Consider the following 22,890-nt stretch of genomic DNA (forward strand, 5'->3'; position numbering starts at 1 on the left):
GGACGGATGTATTGGGAACCTTGGAAAGTGCTAAATTACCAACCAATCAGCACCTGTCATTTTAAATCTTTCTCTACGACTTCGTACATTTCTTCCATAATAGCCTTGGTAATGGGTTAGTAGATAGGACCGTCAGGGTAGCCATTGCTAAGTCCGTCCCCGTATCCAGGACTTGCTGGGATCCTGTAATTATTTTCATTGTCTGATGGAATCCCAGAGCAAAATAGTTTGAGGACCCCTGAACTAATCAACAGTATAGGGAATTGGAGCTTGCTGAAATGTATTGTCTGCATTTTACAATGCAATTCCTATTTCCCCACTTCATCATGTTATGGGTTGAAGTGTGTGGGATACAGATGTATATTGTGGGTTCTGATTGTCCTGTGTATGTGTTTCTAAAGGTGACATCCACTATTGCGAGGTATCGCATACAAAACCCTAACAACGCACCCAGCAGCTCCTGAGTGGCTGGGCCATATGATAAATTGTATCATGTGTGATCCCAGTCATGGCTGCGGGATCTGATAGATCTTTGTGGCAGCCATGACTATCTCTGATGCACACAGGACCGCGCATCAGATCGGATTCAGAGGGTACACATGCCATTTGACACTTTTTCATCCGATTTCTTGGCCCAAATCACACTAGTGGATGGGGCATCTTTATTCTTTGTTTTGAGATGAAGGGTGCACATGAGCGGAAATAGAAGAGAGGCAGGGACACAATGAAGCACCACAAACCATAATCTGCAAGATGGCATGGAGAGATCTGCATGGAGGACAAAGGCAGAAGGTAGGGTCAGACATGTAATGACAGACAGAAGCTTTGAGAGATACACACAGAGATGGCATGAAGGTCGACATGGGCTTTTTCACGTGTTTTTTTTAGCCAAAATACCAACAGGTGGTATTTCATATCCTAACATCTACTGGGGCGTGGTAGTAGTAGAATAAAATAGTGTAGAGGGGATGCAGTGCACTTTTTTAGTATCCCTCTCGATTGTGTCGACATATGGACAAAAAAAAAAGGTGAAAAGCCCTATGTCGACCCATGCTTGTGTTGACCTAATGACCTGTCGACCCTCAGTCATGTCGACCTAGTTGCTGTCTATCCAATGATCCATACCCGTAAGAATCAAACCCTTCACTGCTGCCAGTCTCCTTCCTAGGACGGCCCCTCTCATGATCCAATATTCGAGGAAATGTCACAAAAAGAAGTCTGGCATGGTACAGATACACATTTCATGCTATTTACAGAGTGCAAATCGCAGAGCTAGTTAACAACCCCTCCTGCGGTACTAAGCATTGCGTATCCAAGCGATAGCCTGGTTTCCATGGTGTTAGTGGTGAAGTGTTATAACCATAAAGACAGGAGGTGATCATTTTTTTATTTTTGTGGTGTTAAAGTGCGACGGGACAAGTCCTGGCTGAATTGAGATCTTCCTTATGGTTCTGATTTGTGCTAAACGAAGGATAGGGGGCCAGATTCTCTAAGCTTCAAAAGTGATAAAATGGAGAGGGATAAACAGCCAGCCAATCAGCTCCTACCTGCCATGTCACAGACTGTGTTTGGAAAATGTCAGGCAGGAGCTGATTGGCTGGCTGTTTATCACTGTCCATTTTATCGCTTTTGAATCTGATCTGAGAATCTGGCCCCTGAGCTTTAAAACGATGAAGCCGTGCACTATAGAAGGATCCCAAGATCCAACTGCCAGAATGTAGGAGATTAATAGATTCTGCTGGGTTTAGGTGTAAACTGCTAAATGAGTGGTTCGGCAGGGGGCCTCACAAACCGGGAGACTTGCCTGTCCTTGTGGAAGACAGAGATCCACCTGATTTTTGCGGGCCTCACAGCCATACCAGGAGGGTAGGCAGGTATGGTACATTAAAAAGGAAAGGAATTTCGGGCTAGACAGCTGCTTGGGGTACTAATGGTTCACCCTGGAACGTGTATTACAAAGAACAAGATCACCATTTGTGTCAAACAATGAAATGCGTCAAACAATGATCCAATCATGGGATTCCTCTCACTTCTTTACTCCAAAAAAAGAAAGCCATTTTTCTACAGAGTGTGATACCATTAACCCAATATAAATTCAGAATAAACAGAGATGGATTTTTAATGCTCGTACCCTGTGGAACTGTCTACGTTTTCACACCGTAGACCACGGGTGTCAAACACAAGATAGCACGCAGGGGCAGTGTGTCTAAAACAGGAGTGCTGCGTCCACGTCCGCGGCCGCCTTACCTGTTCCTCCACTGTCGGCGGCCATGTTCCTGTAGGCACATATGTATGCGGCTACAGAAACATGGCCGCCGTCCTCCACGGCTATGTGGAGGAGGGCCTGGCCGCCTGTTCCCTCTGATGCCCGGCAGTGACAGACACTGGGTGGGGACGTCATGACGATGACGCCGCCCGCCCATGCGTCTGTAGAGAAGTAGGAGCAGGCAGGGAAGCTGGACCGGGAGTCGGGGACAGTGTGGCCGCAGCAAGCATTGAAGAAAAGCTGGAAGCCGCGGCAGCTGCAGGACAGAAGGAGAAACAGTAAGTGAGGATGAGGATCACACTCACAATAAAAAAAAATATATATATCTGCTGTTTCCTGAGGTGTCCCCGTGTATAATAATAATGCCATGACACCACAGGCTGCTCCTCCTGTATAATCATTTATGTGTCATGGCATTACTTTTATTATATTATACAGGGGGAGCAGTCTTTGGTGTCATGGCATTATTATTATACAGGGGGAGCAGTCTGTGGTGTCATGGCATTCATTTTATATTCTACAGGGGGAGCAGCCTGTGGTGTCATGGCATTATAATTATACAGGGGGACCTACAGATACAACCGGCCCTTTGAGGGTGACCAAACTGCCGATGCGGCCCCCCGATGAATTTGAGTTTGACACCCCTGCCGTAGACAATAATGGCATTTATTGGAATTACACCAGGTTTTTCTTCAGGGCTATACTCCTCCACTGAAAAACATAAATAAAGGGGGAAAAGCTCTAAATAGTGTGATACATTCAAATGATGTCCACCAAACCACCACTAAAAATTCTGAATACTGAAACCCCATAAAGTGGTCTACGTTTCATACCTAGGGCCTCACCGTTTCTGGCTTCCACTCTTTCTCCTCCAAATGATGATGTATAAAAAGGGAAAAAGCTCCAAATGGTGTAAACGCCATTTTTTTTTTTCACAAAACATAAACATTAAACACCAGAGAGGTACGCAGATCAGATGTTTCGACTGTAACAACTAGTTTTGTTACAGGGCTGTATCTTTCTCAAGGTACCTTGAGAAAGATACAGCCCTGTATCGAAACTAGTTGGAGGAGGGATCTCTGGAGAACGTTTGCTGGACTTTGTGTCCCTGGATGGGACAGCTTCCTGCGGGGACGCCTGTTGGATATTGGTATACTGCTGTCACAATTTGCAACTTGTTTTGTGGACCTGCTGAAAGGGTGAGACTCCTGCTTACCTCTCAGGTGTTTAATATTTATGTTGGTACTTTTTACCTAGCTTTACCACGATTTTGATCGTGGGCATCGCAGGTAAAAAAATCGCTGGCATCGCGGCCATTGAATGCACTAAAAATCGGGTGCGACGTGATGCCCGCGATTTCTCATAGGGAACAATGTTAAATTTCTCAATTGACCCGATTTTCATGTTCAATGCCTCAATTGACACGATTTTTCCATAGGAAACAATGTTAAATGGCCCACAGAGGCCAAATAGCCACCCTGAAGTGTGAAATGGCCCCCACAATTGGTAATGCCACCCCACGATCAACGTCAACCCGAAGCGTGGCGAGCGCAGCGAGCCCGCGTCCTACGACCTTTTCATACCCCCACTATCCACGTCGGCGTGGAGTTGAGAATAGAATAGTGTGGCGAGCCACCGAGCCCGAAGCGTGGCGAGCGCAGCGAGGGGACGCGGATACCTTCACAGGTAAACGCGTCCCTTCGCGGGCTTCACAGGTATCCGCGTCCCCTCGCGGGGCTTGCTGCGCTCACCACGCTTCGGGCTCGCCACACTATTCTATTCTCAACTCCACGCCGACGTGGATAGTGGGGGTATGAAAAGGTCGTAGGACGCGTACCGCCGCCCCTCGCGGGCTCGCTGCGCTCGCCACACTTTGGGTTCACGTTGATCGTGGGGTGGCGTTAACAATTGTGGGTGCCATTTCACACTTCAGGGTGGGTATTTGGCCTCTGTGGGCCATTTAACATTGTTTCCTATGGAAAAATCGTGTCAATTGAGGCATTGAACAGTAAAATCAGGTCAATTGAGAAATTTAACATTGTTCCCTATGGGAAATCGCGGGCATCGCGTCGGTCGCGTCGCACCCGATTTTTTAGTGCATTCAATGCCCACGATGACCACGATGGGCGCCGGGCTAGGTAAAGAGTACCTTTATGTTTTGTGTATAAAATGGGTGTCTTTTTATACATCATCATTTGATGGAGAAAGAGGAGGAGTGGAAGCCAGAAAAGGTGAGGCCCTTATTTTACTCTAACAGGCACTAATGTCTACTGTATGAAAACGTAGCCAGTTCCACAGGGTACGAGCATTAAAAATCCATCTCTGTTTATTTTGAATTTATTATTGTGTTAACGGTATCACAGTGTGTAGAAAAATGTCTTTCTTTTTTGGAGTAAAGGGTGGGCCCCTAACACTTTTGTCAGATATGACCTAATTCAGATGGATTGGGCCAATTTATCTGTCAAAATCTGATGTGTAGGACCCAATGCACAATCCCGTGCGCATTGGGTCTAACCAAGAGATTGATCCTCCTGCACATAGGATAAATCTCAAGTCAATCAGGTCCAACTTATTGGACAACAAGTTGGACAAGTGTAAGGGGGCCTTATAAAAGTGAGAGGAATCCCGTGATTGGATCATCGTTTCACAAACATTTCAAGTGCATGGGGAACATATGGTGATCTTTTTATTTGTAATACCGGTATGGTCAATTATACTCTGCAGCACAGGCTGCAATTGCAGTGAATTGCAAATCCAGTGAAAGCAAGCAGACTGGTTTATTGAATCCCTGCAGCACCAGACACAATTGCAGTGTAACATTAGAAACAAGGAATAGGCTGCTCAGTGGTGAAATCTCTGCTGTGATGCCATTTGCATCGCACTCAATGCTGCGGAGCCTCACTGCTATCACCCGCTGTGTACACATGGGGCGATTCAGGGGAACCTAAGTGATTTTGACTATGTGTACACGGCTTTATTACTGCTCCCATGCTCTCCTCGCAAGCCCGTTATGGCCGTTCATGCACTAGGGATGGCCGTCGCATACCCTCCAACTGTACCGATTTTATTTAAACGGTCTGTACCGGCTAAATCAAAGTGCACCGAATGTACCGGTTTCTGCCCTTCAAATGTGTTGGAGGGTATGCCATCGACCATCGATGATGTACAATCATTAATGGTTTATTATGACCAATGTTGAACGGTTTTGCCATCGATTGGGAGAGAACCAGATGGTTTTCTTCCTTCGATTGCACAGAATAAATAAACATTTGTTTTCTTTCAAGGTGCTAGGACATGGAGGATAGCTCTGCCCCCCAACCCCCCTCCAAAGCCCTGCGCCCAGGTTGTGATTGCCCCCCCCACAGGCCATTCACTGCATTAAAAAAAAAAAACAGATAACATCGATAGTCGACATCATCGATAGTCTCCCATTATATAACCAGTGATCATCGATGGTCACTCGCAGTTTCGACATCGATGGCAATAGTGAACTCACCGATGGCCATCCCCTTACGTTGCACCCTATCAGGGCTCAGACTAGAGCTCACGTCGGTCTGTATTGAAAAACGCCCGTTTAGCATACCTGGGGGCGGGGCTACAAGACGTCACGTCTGTCAGCTTATTGGCCAATCAGATCTTCGGCCCCTTGTTGACGTGTGGCAGTGACGCGTTACGTCCGCGCCCGCAGGGTGACCAGGATCCCGGCGCTCTCATGGGGAAGAAAACGCGGGGCCTCTCAGGCCGGAGACCCATCCTACAGCTGTCGCCGCCAGGACCCCGTGCCGCCACTCGGGAGGAGACCGGCTCTGGTTCGGAGGGTGAGTTCCGGGCGTTAGAGGCTGGTGCATGGGAGTATCCGTGGCCTTAGGGATGAGTGCGGCCTAGTGGTAGCTGGGGCCCAGCCCTCATTGTGTATCACCATATAGACGCTGCCTGTCCTGTTTATGTGGTACAGGGGGAGTATAGACCATAGTAACATTATATAATGTGCTGGGGTATTACTGAGGTATGAGGCACAGGAACCTCAGCCCTCACTGTGTATCACCATATAGACGCTGCCTGTCCTGTTTATGTGGTACAGGGGGAGTATAGACCATAGTAACATTATATAGTGTTCTGAATCCTGACCGCCGAAATGCCGACACTTTCTCCCTCCGTGGGTGTCCACGACACCCCTGGAGGGAGAATAAATTAGTGTGCCGAGCGTAGCGAGGCACCGGGCCCGCTGCGTGGCGAGCGCAGTGAGCCCGCAAGGGGGGGCGATCCACTTGTCAGTATTTCGGCTGTCGGGATTCTGAACGCCGGGACCCCGACCGCCGGGATTCACTACTGAATCCGTATAGACCATAGTAACATTATATAATGTGCTGGGGTATTACTGAGGTATGAGGCACAGGAACCTCAGCCCTCATTGTGTATCACTGTATAGACGCTGCCTGTCCTGTTTATGTGGTACAGGGGGAGTATAGACTATAGTAACATTATATAGTGTTCTGGGGTATTACTGAGGCATGAGGCACAGGAACCTCAGCCCTCATTGTGTATCACTGTATAGACGCTGCCTGTCCTGTTTATGTGCTACATAGGGAGTATAGACTATAGTAATATTATATAATGTGCTGGGGTATTACTGAGGTATGAGGCACAGGAACCTCAGCCCTCATTGTGTATAGACGCTGCCTGTCCTATTTATGTGCTACATGGGGAGTATAGACGGGATGCAGTTACAATCTCGGCGTTCAGAATCCCGACCGCCGAAATGCCGACACTTTCTCCCTCCGTGGGTGTCCACGACACCCCTGGAGGGAGAATAAATTAGTGTGCCGAGCGCAGCGAGGCACCGGGCCCGCTGCGTGGCGAGCACAGCGAGCCCGCAAAGGGGGGCGATCCACGTCCCCCCCCTTGTCGGCATTTCGGCTGTCGGGATTCCGGCGTCGGGATTCTGAACGCCGGGATCCACTACTGAATCCGTATAGACCATAGTAACATTATATAATGTGCTGGGGTATTACTGAGGTATGAGGCACAGGAACCTCAGCCCTCATTGTGTATCACTGTATAGACGCTGCCTGTCCTGTTTATGTGGTGCATGGGGAGTATAGACTATAGTTACATTATATAGTGTACCGGGGTATTACTGTGGCATGAGGCGCAGAAACCTCTGCCCTCATTGTGTATCACCATATAGACGCTGCCTGTCCTGTTTATGTGGTACAGGGGGAGTATAGACTAGTAACATTATATAGTGTGCTAGGGTATTACTGAGGCATGAGGCACAGGAACCTCTGCCCTCATTGTGTATCACTGTATAGGTGCTGCCTGTCCTGTTTATGTGCTACATGGGGAGTATAGACTATAGTAATATTATATAATGTGCTGGGGTATTACTGAGGTATGAGGCACAGGAACCTCAGCCCTCATTGTGTATCACTGTATAGACGCTGCCTGTCCTGTTTATGTGCTACATGGGGAGTATAGACTATAGTAATATTATATAATGTGCTGGGGTATTACTGAGGTATGAGGCACAGGAACCTCAGCCCTCATTGTGTATCACTGTATAGACGCTGCCTGTCCTGTTTATGTGCTACATGGGGAGTATAGACTATAGTAATATTATATAATGTGCTGGGGTATTACTGAGGTATGAGGCACAGGAACCTCAGCCCTCATTGTGTATCACTGTATAGACGCTGCCTGTCCTGTTTATGTGCTATATGGGGAGTATAGACTATAGCAGGGCTGGGCAACACCGGCCCTCCAGATGTTAGTGAACTACACATCCCAGGATGCTTTGCATTAGTTTTGCTATGTGGCCATGCTGAAACTAATGCAAAGCATCCTGGGATGTGTAGTTCACTAACATCTGGAGGGCCGGTGTTGCCCAGCCCTGGACTATAGTAATATTATATAATGTGCTGGGGTATTATTAAGGCATGAGGCACAGAAACCTCTGCCCTCATTGTGTATCACCATATAGACGCTGCCTGTCCTGTTTATGTGGTACAGGGGGAGTATAGACTATAGTAACATTATATAATGTGCTGGGGTATTACTGAGGCACAGGAACCTCAGCCCTCATTGTGTATCACCATATAGACACTGCCTGTCCTGTTTATGTGGTGCATGGGTAGTATAGACTAAAGTTACATTTTATAGTGTACCGGGGTATTACTGAGGCATGAGGCACAGAAACCTCTGCCCTCATTGTGAATCACCCTATAGACTTTTTGTGTTATGTTTATGTGGTACATGGTGAGTATAGACTATAGCAGTGGTGTCAAACTCATGGCCCTCCAGCTGTTGTGGAACTACACGTGCCAGCATGACCTGCCACAGATTGCTAAAACTGTGGCAGGGCATGCTGGGACGTATAGTTCCACAACAGCTGGAGGGCCATGAGTTTGACACTGCTGGACTATAGTAACACTATATAGTGTGCTGGGGTATTAATGAGGCACAGGAACCCCAGCTCTCATTGTGTATCACCGTATAGGTGCTGCCTGTCCTGTTTATGTGGTACATGGGGAGCATAGACTACACTATAATCATATAGTGTGCTGGGGCTATTACTGAGGCAAAAGCACCTCGGCTCTCATTGTGTATCACCATATAGGTTCAGCTTGTCCTATGTATGTGACACATGGGGTGTATAGTATCAGTAGTGGCATTATATAGTGTGCTGGGGTATAACTGGCACATAGGAACCTTCCCTCTCATCTTTCTTAATAGTTTTCAATGAGATGTATGCCCTACCAAAAAGAGGAAAATGTGAGTCCGAGTGGAAGCTGCTGAGCCCTAATGGTGATGAACAGCTTGTCTGTCATGTCACAGGCAGAAAACCATTATTCACAATGGGACCATTGCTTCACTTCTTTCCCACGTACGCTCCTTAGTCTGTGTGGACCGACTTCTCTGATTTGTTCCCACAGTACAAAATCTTACTAGTAACTTACTTGAAGTGTGATGAACTAGGTCCTAGTGTGTGTGTGTGACACTGCATTTAGACTGTAGGCTCCACCGATGCAGGGACTAATAGGCTTAAACCTATTTGTATAGAGCTGTGATGTGTTGGCCTTGAATAAAGGCCAGTAATTATAGCTCTCTAAAGAAAAACTCTCATGTATGTATTGTCTCCCCAGCGGATGACGTAGACTCCCAGAAAGTACCACCGCCACCTACAGCCGGGATGATCACAGAAATACAGGCCGCAGTGGTGAAGCCTACGGGTAAGTCATTATTGTCATGTAATTATTGTCCTGTTGGTTCTCATCAGATGGCGCATGTAACCCAATGTTACTCCTTCCGCAGGTGGTCTGTGTTTGCTCGGTGCATATACAGACAGCGATGATGAGGATGGAGACTCCTCTGAGAAACCCACTCCCCCACCTATCCGGAAAGGAAACGTTTCTGCAGACATTGACAGTACACTGGCCAATTTCCTTGCTGTAAGTGTGATGTTTGCTTATATAAGAACGAGTGTTCAGCTGCGGGTGGAATTATTATTAACACTTAATTATATGGTGCCAGCCTATTTCGTCGCCCTTTTATAATTGGGAACAATGTAATAAAACGATACTGGGCATTAAGAGACGGAGTGGTAAGAGGTCTTTGGTTACAAGATTATTTGGTTCTAGTGATGTTACTAAGGTGTGGATTATTAGGTGGACATTGCCTAGAACTCTAGATAGACAATCGTTCAAAAGGAAGACGCATGAAAAGGTCAAAATGAGTGGTATTACTGAGGCAAAAGCACCTCAGCTCTCATTGTGTATCACCCTATAGGTACTGCTTGTCTTATGTATGTAACACATGGGGATTATAGTATCTGTAGAGGCATTGTATAGTGTGGTGTGGCATAGGGGTCCGACAGTCATTATCCTGACTGGCCGGGCCCAGACAGCATGGTGAGCGCAACAAAGCCTCTTGCGGGGGTTCCGCCTCCCCTTTGTTTATAAAAAAAAAAATATATGTCAACATGTTACACTAATTGGATACATGTTGTCTCGCCATGCCACGGGTTTGGTACACTATTATATTTTCCCTCTCGGCTGACATGAATGGTGAAATAAGAACAAGCCGGGTTTAAAAAAAATAAATAAATCAGGAAAAACTTGTTGACTTATTGACCCTATTTTTAATTTATTTTTTTGTTAGGAGATTGATGCCATTACTGCACCTCCCCCACCGGAAGACGAAGCCACAGGTACCGCCACTGCTCCTCCACCAACCCCACCAAGACCAGATCCGAAGGATTCCCATGGAGCAACTTCTCTTACACATAATGGTGCAGGTCCGAATGCTGCGGAGGATATGTGGCGCTACGATACGCAGTGTTCTCTGGCTGGCGGTAAGAGGGCTTCCACACAGCCACGCTACTTCATTTCTTTGTGTTTTTATAACCGGTAATCAACGTCTGGTATTCCAGCTGCTGTGGAACTACATACCCCAGCATGCTTTGCTACAGTTTTAGCATGCCTTACAGCAATACTATCTGGGGCTGCTGGGATCTGTAGTCTCACAGCAGCTGGAGCGCCACATGTTCCCTAACCCTGTTTTAGAGCTCTGATTATTTGGTGTGATGTGAATATTTAATGTTTCCTTAGTCGGAGTGGAGATGGGAGACTGGCAGGAAGTGTGGGATGAGAACACTGGCTGTTATTACTACTGGAACACGGAGTCCAATGAAGTGACCTGGCAGCTGCCACAGTGCCTGGCTTCCCAAGTTCAGGGTGCTCAAGGATACACAAACAGGTGAGGCGTGCAGTCAGGATAGTTTTCTTTTTTTATTATTACTTTTTTTTATGCCCTATTGCAGGCTTGGCTAAACTGTGGCCCTCCCAGTTGTTGAGGAACTACAAATCCCAGCATGCCTTGCCATAGTTTTAGCATTCTTTAATGGCAATGTATGATGGGACTTGTAGTTTCACAACAACTGGAGGGCCATAATTTGGCCATGCTTGCCCTATATATTGGGTCTATTTTAATGCTGTGTACACACGGGGTAATATGATTGCTGGGGATATATTGCTCAGTGTCTCCTTTTCATCAGCGATGAAAAGGAGACACTGCTACGGGGCGGAGGGGGAGCGCAGCAGCAGCAGACGCTGCTGTCACTTTGATGGGAGGAGGGAGGGAGCAGCGGCACGGGGCTGGGGATATCAACGCTGATCTCCCTGGTGCTGACCTCCCGGCACAGCGATCGCCGGGGAAAGCCGCTGGTCGCAGGTGCACACGGGAGCGCGCAGCTGGCGATATGGTCACTCAGCGACCATATTCCCAGCGATTTTACATGAAATTGCACCGTGTGTAGTCACCTTAACATTGACTTTTTTTAACAAGATGTTATTGACTTCTAGCACTGAGGCTTCTGAGCTGGTGTGTACGGTGAAAGCAGATCCTCTCCCGGAGGTGAAGGAAGAGGCCCCAGCCTCCGTTCTCAGCAGCTTACCACTTCTTGCGAAGAGGGAAATAAAGAAGGTGTGTGTGTGTGTGTGTCCGTCCGTGTGTGTCCGTCCCTCTAGTCAGTTACAGTATATAACCGTTCCTGCTTTAGAACTCTGTGACCTTATAATTGTAGTGACTGCTTAATGTTGCTCTGTAGTTTTATGGAAATGAACAAAGTTTGGGTTTGCGTTCCACTTTGAGGACCTTTTTGGGGTTTTGTTTTCTTAGGAAGTGAATGAAGCGATTCAGGCCCTTTCCCACAAGGAAGAGGAAAAAGTGGGTGTTGCCGCATCACTGCTGGCTCCGCTCTTACCGGAGTCGGTGAAAGAGCAGGAGGAGCGATGGCGGAGGAGAGTCATCTGTAAAGAGGATTTGGGGGAAGCCGCCTCTGAGGACGAGGAGGACATGGCTGCCGTTTGTACGGACAGTGAGCTGGCTGCAGATGAGCAGACACTGGACGACCTATGCAGCACGGTCCAGTCTGGAGAGAGCGAGGAGGAGATGGAGGAGACGGATACCTTTGAGCTGGAGAGGGTGCTGGAGAGAAAGAAAGTAAGACCAATATGGTTTATTTGCCCTCAGTGCGGGTATGGGGCGACATGGCTAAGATCCATAGGGTCAGAACGTCGACGACTGAAATGGCGACATGAGTTTTTCAGGGTCTTTTTATTTTTTTTGGTCCCAAATTCTGACGTAAGTCCACAAGGACACTATCGGTGTACCACGTCCCCTTGCATGGCTCGCCATGCTTTGGGCACGGTGCCTCGCTGTGCTTGGCACAGTATTATATTCTCCCTCCCTAGGGGGTGGTAGGGTATGAAATACTGCCTGTTTTGGAAAAACGGTAAAAAAAAACCTCATGTTGACTGTCGACCTAATGCTTGTGTCAACATTCTGACCCTGTCAACCTAATTGTCTACCTTCATAGTGTCGACCTAGCAAATGTGGGGCTGTATAAATAAAACCAATAAGCTTGCCATCTAAATTTCCTGTTTTGCTTCTGATTATCTTGAATGAGCCTAAAGAATGTCTCTCTGCTTGGCATAAAATGTCCCTGTGGGGTTGTGAAGAAAGCTCATTGACTTTGCTCCTACCAGGCTGAACTGCGAGCACTGGAGGAGGGAGATGTCAGCGCGTCTGGGTCCAGCCCACGCTCTGACTTCAGCCAGGCAGATGACGCCCAGAAAGCCAAACCGGTCATCAGCAAGTGGAAGGTGTTCGTTCCGACAGCCAGTCCCGAGTCCACTAGCCGCAGCTCCACCAAGACTGGGAGAGACACACCCGAAACAGGTGAGCAGCTGTGACTCTACCTGCTTATCTAACATTCCTGTTATACCACGGCTGAGACTTGTAGAATTCATTGTTGTCTCTTGTTTTGAGAAATGGGAACTGAAGCTGCAGAATGTCCTGTTCCTGAAAAAGAGCCAGAGAACGAAGACCTGCCGGTGAAATTACTGCCAAAACCAGTGGTGGACGAGGAAAATGATGATCTGAAGGTAACGTCTGACAGACCACATATGACCTTTTATGATGTAAAGCCATTGCCTTATTGTAGGCCTGGCCAACCTGTGCCCCCGACTGTTAAACTACATATCCCGATATGCCCAGTCACAGTTTCAGCATTCCCTAATAGTAAAGGCATGCTGGGACTTGTAGTTGCACAAAAGCTGGAGAAGAAAAGGTTGGCCAGGTCTGCCTCATTGCTTATTTCATAGCTTTTATATAAAATGGTAAGTAACAGTCTGTAGGGCCTTCATGGGCTTGGTTGTATCATGTGGCGCTCACTAAGCATCGGTGACTTGTTGCTTAGCGAGCGGCTTAACGCAAATTCGGCCCCTTCCAAATGGATGTGAATCAACCCCTAACAGCAAGCTACTAGATTGTCAGCCTTGTTGGATATTTCATTGGCGCACCTCTGCAATGTGTTGGATATTTCATTGGCGCACCTCTGCAATGTGTTGCGTTTTGGGTTGATGTCTTATGTTTGCCTTTGCATTATATAGTTTTCTTAGTATACTGGTTACCTTGCCCAGGGATTCATCTGCGATGTCCTTAATAGTTTCAGATTGGAGAACTGGCTAACAGTCTGATCAGTAAACTGGAATTTTTGGGCATTAACAGACAGTCCGTGTCTAATTTCCACGTACTGCTGTTTCAAACTGAGGTGAGTGTTTCCATAGCTTCACATTTATCTCCTAGCCTTGGTGGTTTATGCTGAAGCCTTAATATTCTCCTTCCTGTCCTCTCTCTCTTTCAGACACGTATCTCAGACTGGCGGGAAGGGGCACTCAGCGGGAGCTACCTGAAACGCAAACTGCAAGACGCATCAGAACAAATAAAACACTATGAAATTAACGCCACTCCTAAAGGCTGGTCCTGCCACTGGGACAGGTACGAAACTTTCCCAATTTTCACCTTTCACATCTCAAACATGACTTGTGACATCACCACCTGACCTCGTGACCCTCATCTGTCTGGAGACTGAATGCAGCTGCAATTTAGGTTCTGGGTGGGCACATCCTGGAGCACGCTGAGCGCTTGGGGCCTGCACATTGGAGAAACTTAAGTTTTTACATGTGTGTGTATACGTAGTGTCCATGTAAACCAGTTTCCTGATTGGACAGAGAAGTTGGTTAGAACTGGCTCAAAGTGCTGAGTGCCCTGATCTGGGAGGGAGAGGGGGGAAAGCGCATGCGACAGCTCTGTGACCATTTCAGGATATCTGGATCCATTCATTTCCCGTTTAACATCGGTGAAGTTTCCGCAAAGCTTCCATGGTGCCAAGTGTGAACGAAGAACCCAAGATACTGTCTCCTGACGCAGGTCAGACCAAATTATTTCATTTTTTAATTTTTTTTAAATATATTTGTGTTTTTTATATCCTATTTTTTTTTTTTTTGGTTTGTGTTGTGCTTATTTAAGATCTTTACCTCTTATCTTTCAGCTCTCAGAGAATAAACACAATTACCTAGTATATCCCAATGAGTGGATCTATTAGAGGATGTCATATTTGATCTTTACATTACCAGAATGGTGCTTCCATACGTCCCCAGCTTTAGTGATTTAATTCACACTGACTCGCCGAAATGCAATTTATAAACTATATATCGGTCTAGCTTCTAGGGCTTGCCCTCTAATTTAAGCAATCAATGGTTTTTAAGACCGTCCTTGTTTTAGGATGGAGTTTCCTTTTTGTGAATTGCAGTTCTCTTGTCTGGTTCTCTCCTGTTCGCTGGTGACAGCCACAGCAGAGCAGACCCGAATGAGGTTATGGATGCCCGGGGGACAGAGACTTAAAATCTCGCTCTGTTTTTTTGTGGTTTAGGGATCATAGACGTTATTTCTATGTTAACGAAATCTCAGGCGAGTCGCAGTGGGAGTTCCCTGATGTGGAGGAGGAAGAGGGGGCACCGGCACCCCCAAATAAACATGAAGCAGCATGTAGAGAGAGATTCGAAAGTGCCCCAGCTCCTCCTCCTGAGCCTCCAACACCTTTTCCAGGTAACTGATCCTTGGACCTGATTTTGAAGAAGAGTGTACAAACCTTTTGTGCTAAGTGTGTTGGTGGTGATAATAACTGACCAGTATAGGGTTCAAGCAGCTGTGTGGCCAAGGTGTTAATCTGTCCTTTTAATTCATAGTAGTGATGCCTCTCGAAACTTGTTTATGTAGAGTGGTTCCTAATGGTTTTATCCATAGTGTATGGGGGAATCAGATGTGGTTTTTAAGTAAATTGATTGAAAAATATTCTATAATAGTGGTTAAAAGGCAAAATGTGCCCTTCCCATTTAGCAGCGCATGTCATTTATTCGCATTAAAGGGAGAGGTTAGGGGGGAACCCAGCACCTCCCATAGGTGCTAGGCATGCCCTTATTTAGTGAAGTCGTCGGTTAGGGCATGCCCTAGTAGTGACAGTGGGCAGGGTCACTCACTGGCAGGCCACACCCTGTTTTATCTGGATAATACAGTGCCTTGCATCCTAGAAGGAAAGTATGGAGTTCCTTGTACTGTAGGAGGAGAGGGGCAGTAGTGAGAATGGATTTGGAAATTGTGATCTACTCTGCAATAACCAGAAGTACATGGTGGCATAAAGTTCTCCTCTTCCAGGTTCCATCGCTACTAAACCATCAGTTCCGGCTACTGTTCCGATGGCTCATTACTGGGAGTTCATGCAGCCCCCTCTGCCGTTAGAAGTACCTCTTCCACCACCACCCCCACCCCCTCCAGAGTCCCCCCCTCCTCCTCCACCTCCTCCTTCCCCACCTCCCCCACCACCTCCTCCCATTGAAGACGGAGAAATACAAGAGGTCGAAATGGAAGAAGATGACGATACTGAGGAGCCACCTGTCCCAGGAACAGAAGATATGGTTATGAAATCCCTCATCATTGAACCTCCAGTCTCCAAGGTAAGGGAGCATGACCGGTCTATGAAGCCTCTTGTTACCAACATGTAGTGACTACAGGTTGTGGGAGAAGATTAAATGGTTTTGCTGTATGGAACTAAGTATACATGGAGATTACTGTGGACCCAATTCGCCCAGGGTGTACATGTGATGAACCACTAACAGCAGAAAAGTACTGTACTATATAAAGCAACCAAGTTGCCCACCTGGAAGTGCAAAGGGCTGCCTTACGTGAATCGTAGTGAGTGCAGCCTCTGTCCTGCAGGATTTAGATTTTCTTACAGATCTGTGGTCAGAATGAACGGTAGCCAGCAATTGAATCTGTGCTGCTATGGTTCACAGCATTGTACATAATCTGTCAATGGCGTTCACATTTGTACATTTACAGACCTATACTTGCATATAGTAAATGTGTACAACCCTTCCATTCTTTATTGGCAATCAAAGCGCAGCCCTAAAGCTTTGGCTCCTACTCCAACCCCCAGGGGCCACGAACAGACAGTGGAGCCCAGTTTACATTGTGTGGATGATAGGGGCCTAGGCTCTACACACATTTCCAGTTTGATTGTATTTCACTCCCCATCAGTTATACTCTTGGCTGTGCACGGTCGGCGCTTTGTAGATCTACAGTTACGGGTTCGACCACTCTTGGTTGACTGCGTCTAGTTGGACGCCTAAAGAGTAGATGGGGGTATAGAGTAACCAGTGACTGAAGTTAGACACAAGCTGGAAATCAACTGAGACTAGGTCGACACAAGTTGTGGTGGCTTGGTCAACACCAGACTAGACCGCATTGATTGCCTATCCCGTAGCCCTCTTGACAAGCAGACTTGCAGCAAGGTGAGAGGTCCCGCCTTCTGCCGCACTATCTCTTAATAAGGCATATGGTCTCTAATAAGGTTGAAGTGAGAACTGGAATTTTATTTTCTAGCCTAGTTAGGTCAAGTTGCCTTTCGCAACTTAGGCTATAGGTTCTACTCTTTGACTGCTTCTCTGAGAACTCCTAGGAAGGTCTGGGTGCAGTTGGCTTTAAAACAAGTGTTGGTTGTCTGGCAGAGCTGCTGCAGGTCACGTTCCAGCACATCCTAGCAGACATGGAGGCCCTGGGCTCTGGCAGAGAAGCTTGCATGCTGGGTGTCTGATTTGGCTACCAAGTGATTCCAGGCTACTGTAGTAATACCACTATATGGGCACCTGGCATGTGGTTATAGGTGACACTATTAAGGTCTCCTGTATTCTAAGCCCAGCAATAGCTCCTGCCTCTCCTTTCAGGCAAAAGTGGAACTTGCTGCACCAGCCAAGGTGACCAAGAGGAAGGCGGTAACCGATATGTTTGCAGAGCAGTCTATCACCATTGGAAGTTGTCCAGTCCTCTACACTCAGCAGCCGATAGCAGGTGCGTCCTTGTGCAGTTTCTTGTGTAACTGAAGATGTTCCTAAGTTCTAGATCTAATGGTTGCCTATTTGTCTCCCCAGCTCCTGCATTGCAGGCAATGACTGTACCACCCAATTACATGGGGCTTCCACTCCAAGTTCCCTCTCCTGTAGTGATGAGCAGTTTGGACTATGCCATTCCGAGCACCCCTATGGTGCCAGCCATGCCACTTGTATTGCCACACACTTCACTGCCTGTGCCTGCAGTCCTGGAACCGCAGATTCCTTCAACGCAAGCTCAGCCACCTCCTCCAAGCAAACCGCAACCCACAGAGAAGCTCAAGAAGGCCAAAAAACTAAAGGTATAGTCCACTGGGAGAGAACAGCAGAATGTGCTCTCCAAAATGAGACACTGGTACAACACTTGGGTAGGGGGGGGGGGGGGGGGGGACAGGGTTGTACATCTTTCCAGGTTCACAACATTGAGATCCAACCTACAATAGCTTGACCATCTGCAGGATCTTCAGCTCTTATTGCTCTACTTTAAAAGTTTGTACCAAGTGTTTTTGAAGTAACCCCTGGAGTACTTATACCTAAGGTTGACAACACCTCTATGGACAGGACTGATCTTAATATCTTTAGAACACTTGGAAACACTTAATCCTACTTAGTGATTTGGCCCAAAGGTTGATCATTGCTATTTCTCTGGTGTCCTTGGCAGGTAAAAAAGAATAAGGTAAAGATGCCCAGTCTGGTCCAGAAATGGCAGAACATCCAGAAGGAATTGGACGAAGAGGAGAATTCAAGCTCCAGTGATGAGGATCGCAAGGTCGTTAACCAGAAACGCATCGACGAATGGAGAATACAGCAGCTATCCAGGTGAGCAGGCAATGTTAGTGTAAGCACGTACACATTATATATTGATCTCATACATACATATATACATACATACATTGTAGTGTACTGGTATAATCAGTAACCTTTTCACCTGTAGATACATCCCCCTTGGGATGGTCAAAAAAAGCTGTCTGGTCAAGTGCGGAGACTTGTTCCACCTTGAGATTTATTACATCTGGAAAATTCTTGACTTAAACTGCAAGCGGCCCCGTTCTGTCCCAAAGATCTTTAGGCAAATGTGACGCTACACCTTCCAGATAGCTACTTTATCAGTGTTTGCAGCGAGAGGTCTTTGGGCCCCATTCAGACCTGTTCATTCAGGTCCAGATTCGGCCCAGTCTCTGATAGCAGGAGCCTGCGGGTGCATATAAACGATAATGTACATATGCACATTTTTTCGTTCGCCGCCTGCCAGGCAGAATTTTTTCTGGGTGGGCACCCGTGAATGCTCGGGGAGGGCTGATGACGTCACATGACCTCAGCGCCTGCCCTCAATTCGCCGAATAGCGTTAATTTGAAAAGTCTCATCTTAGTGGAAAAATGATTCGCTGGTGATTAACATCGGATGATTTTTGCCTCTGTGTGGGTGCATGCAAGGGGATTCAGGTGGCACTGTGTGCGTTCAGCGGGGCTCATAATCTGGGTCTGAATTGGGCCCTTTGTCCTCTGGTGAGATCTGATTCTCACACCTCCTTGTGATCAGAAAGGCAGCCATTATGTTTTATCTTAGAACTTCTACTGTGCTGTGATCAAAGCTCGACAGCAAATCTGTGGCGGCATTGGTGTCCCTCCTAGAATGGAACATGTACTTTAATATTTACGGTGCCCCATCACACAGCCCATACAGTGTGTGTGCTGCCCGTACCTTTTACACTAGATTGCATTGCATCGCCTGTGCTTATGAACTAGATGGGATGCTATCTAGTTTAAAATGCAGAGTGCACATCGCACTGTGTATGGGCACCTTCAATCTGTTTTGTAACTGACCTGAAGGAATGTTTTGTAACTGACCTGAAGGAATGTATCTGGAATCGGTCTTCCTTCAGCATAATATTTAAATCTTTCAAAACATATAGTAAGTAACGGTTCACTTTCTGAACTAGACAACAAAGAAAAGGTACTAAATAACCCACAGCGCAATTAAACTCAGCCCAGGAAATACAAGAAAAAAGCCTTCACCGTAGCTTTAAGACATAGGATACATACAAAGATTTAATGTAAATCCACTGGCGAGTTTTACACATAAACAAATATATCACTTACACAATGTATTAGGATATATTCTTTTTTTAAGTCTCTATGATCTAAAAGACTCAAAAACAGGGAGACCATAGTGCAACAATGTCTGAGAAAGAGGCTGATTTAATATTATTCAGTGCACTCACATTCAGATTGATTTTATGCGCATATATCTGAACTAAGCAGGTACATCTATATAACCAACTACCTTGCAAACCCAGGACTAGCTTCTCCTGCATCCCTCTCCTGTGTGGTGCAAAACAAATCACCTACAGTCTTCCCGATTAATGCACAAAGCACCTGGGTGGGGGCCATTGGGAGAGCGGATGTATCACCTCACCCTGGGAAACTTTGTGCCTAAGGTTCTGTTATTGACCAATATACCCAAGGTATCCAGTGTTACCCAATTAATGCAGAGAAACAACAAATGTTACATTATAGACAAATGCTGGGTACACACTTTATGATTGTTTGAACAATATCAGCGGCTCGTGAGTACATCTGATACCTGACATCCCTGCACGCAATATATCTGTGTGTGTGTGTAACCAGCCCATATAGCAGCCCCAGGAACCGCAGACGGTGGCATCCCTTCCATGGTTTGTGGCCAGGTATGTTGGACAGGGGATTGGTAAATGTGGATACACGTGATCGAAAGCTTACCAGTCATTCTATTAGGTGGCTGAATGTGTACCCAGCCTTGTAAACCGGAACGTGACCGTTTGAATGATAGTAACCGAAGAGTGAAGCGTTGTCTGTGCTGATGTGGCATCTAATTGCTCATTACTGTTTTAGTGGCATGGCAGAGAAGAACGCCAACTTCGAAGCCCTACCAGACGACTGGAGAGCCCGATTGAAAAGGCGGAAAATGACTTCAAGCACGTGACGACTTCATATTTTGTACACTTGTATATTTCACAACTTCTACTGTAAAACCCCCTGCAAAGCAGCGTACTTCCTCTCCTCCGCCTTGTTCTGGTTGTGCCTGGACTCTTTCCAGAGGTTCAGCACTATGTTGGTCACTTGTCCGGTCCTCTAGCCCATTTAATTTAAGACCCGATGCACCGCTGCCTTTTTCCTTCTGTACATGTCCCGACGTCTGTCTTCTGTGGTGGTTTTTTTCTTCTTTTAATATATATATTTATTTTATTAGTTTTTCTCACAAAAGGGTACATTCCTTCATTATAAATTCGACCCAAACTGTTTTGTTTTATAGAAGACCCAGCAACTGGTCAGGGTCCCCTGCTGAGGATCTATGGGAACTTTATACTCATTTGCACCCCCCGCCCCCATATATCTATATATATTTTTTTTTCACGGTAAGGGTTAAGATGACAGTGTGGAGTAATGAGTAAAATCTGAGCCGCCTTCTGCTGATTGGGCTGTATTCGTGTGGTTGCGGCGGTCGTCTTACATAGACACAGTAACAGCGGTGTTACAGCAGTGTATCCGTAGCATCTTGATGGTGAAGCAAAACCTTTCGGTCCAGTTCACCATGAAGTTTTTAGCACGGGTCTCTTGGGGGTTTGTGTGACCCAAACCAGAGACATTGCTGAGGCACTCTGCGCTTACAAGATGGTTGCCTCCATGCTGCAGATGACACCTATGCTTTCCTGTTTCCCATATACAGTGTCACCATTTTGTGTGCTGAACCAAAAGGTGCCTCAGGGATGTTACACATGATGGGCTGTATATTGGTTCAGCTGACAACATGGCTGCCTACAGGGGTGTAGCTCATCAGTCTGCTTTGTGTTTCTCCAACAACCACCTTGGTCATTTTTGTCCATTTTCCACCGGTGAGAAGAGTCTGTTCTCTTAATGGAGGGAGTGGGTTAAAAAGCACTGAAATTACCCATTATCTCCTTTTTCTTAACTTTCTAACCAGTTTTTTATGGAGTTTGTGTAGCAAACCGTTCTAAACCCAAACCGGCCGTCACCATGAGGAAGTAAATGTTTTAGACTTCATTATTTTCCACTGTTCTCTGTAAATGCTGTAAATATCAATAAAATGCATTTTTACTGACTATTCTATTCCTATTGTCATATTTTATTTGTTGTGTTATTACTTTTAACTCTGTTTATGTTCCTTTTTATTGTGTGTGTTGTGTTTTTTTTTTTTTTTGTGTGTGTGTGCAACATCTGAACAGTGAGGTCATGCAGCTGTTCTATACACCTTACAGAAAGTGTCTACTTTGCAAGAACCAAAACAATTCTGGGAACACAAATGGCCTGATTCAGAGCCACCCGCTGCTGCCACTTTAGTGGCTTGCCATAGTGGCATAAGCTGCTGTTCCTGTGGTGTATGTGTGCATCTGAAGGTTTACAGCCTAAGTGTCTGCAGACTATGGTGCCCAATGCTGCCTGTTACCCTCTGCCTCTCAGGTGCCGGACACGGTCCCGACAGTTGGGATCCCGACAGTCATTTATCCGACGTTGGGATCCCAACTTTCAAAACTCAGATAGACTGTTGCCTGACGGCCACTGGCTGTTCTCCCTCGTGGGGGTCCACGACCCCCATAGATGAGAATAGAATAGGTAGCGAGCCATCGTGCCCGCAGTGTGACAAGCGCAGCGAGCACGCAAGGGGCTTTGTTGCGCTCACCATGCTGTCTGAGTCCGGGCAGTCGGGATCCCGACTGTCGGTACCCTATACCACACCCCTGCCTCGCCCTGCCATGATAGTGTATTAAGCTGGGCATGCTGTCATAAAATGCCAGTGAGACTTTAATATTTTGTCTCAGGCTGGCACTCTGCAGTTATCATGGGCATACAGAGAGATCTCAGTGTATAGCACCCGATATCTATCTGCGCTCCTCTCCTGGGGAGGAGACCTTTCCCTGTTCATCACCTGTGGTATCAGTGTATGGCACCTGATATTGGAGCTCCTCTAGGATGGAGACCTTTCCCTGTTCATCACCTGTGGTCTCAGCGTATGGCACCTGATATTGGAACTCCTCTCCTGGGGAGGAGACCTTCCCCTGTTCGTCACCTGTGGTCTCAGCGTATGGCACCTGATATTGGAACTCCTCTCCTGGGGAGGAGACCTTTCCCTGTTCATCACCTGTGGTCTCAGCATATGGCACCTGATATTGGAGCTCCTCTAGGATGGAGACTTTTCCCGTTAATAATCTGTGAGATCTGTTTATGGCACCTGATCATGGAACTCCTCCCCTGGGGAGGAAACCTTTGACGTTCATCTGTGAGAGATCTCGGTATGTGACCATATGCTATCTGTGTTCCTCCTGTGAGGGAACGGGAACTGTT

At 46.7% G+C, this 22,890-nt stretch overlaps 1 protein-coding gene across 1 annotated transcript; it reads left to right on the forward strand.

Moving 5' to 3' along the window:
• Positions 1-5,913: 5,913 nt before the first annotated feature.
• FNBP4 (formin binding protein 4) lies at positions 5,914-21,650 on the forward strand. The gene is made up of 17 exons (XM_083164345.1): positions 5,914-6,084; positions 9,409-9,495; positions 9,578-9,714; positions 10,424-10,616; positions 10,873-11,020; positions 11,626-11,746; positions 11,942-12,265; positions 12,811-13,003; positions 13,094-13,209; positions 13,773-13,877; positions 13,971-14,104; positions 15,039-15,214; positions 15,821-16,119; positions 17,389-17,512; positions 17,593-17,852; positions 18,212-18,369; positions 20,422-21,650. The coding sequence occupies exons 1-17, from the start codon at positions 5,979-5,981 to the stop codon at positions 20,510-20,512; spliced, it is 2,772 nt and encodes a 923-aa protein (XP_083020471.1). The 5' UTR covers positions 5,914-5,978; the 3' UTR covers positions 20,513-21,650.
• Positions 21,651-22,890: the final 1,240 nt, after the last annotated feature.

Source organism: Crinia signifera, chromosome 11, assembly GCF_055691185.1.
Source record: "Crinia signifera chromosome 11, ASM5569118v1, whole genome shotgun sequence".
Lineage (NCBI taxonomy): Eukaryota > Metazoa > Chordata > Amphibia > Anura > Myobatrachidae > Crinia > Crinia signifera.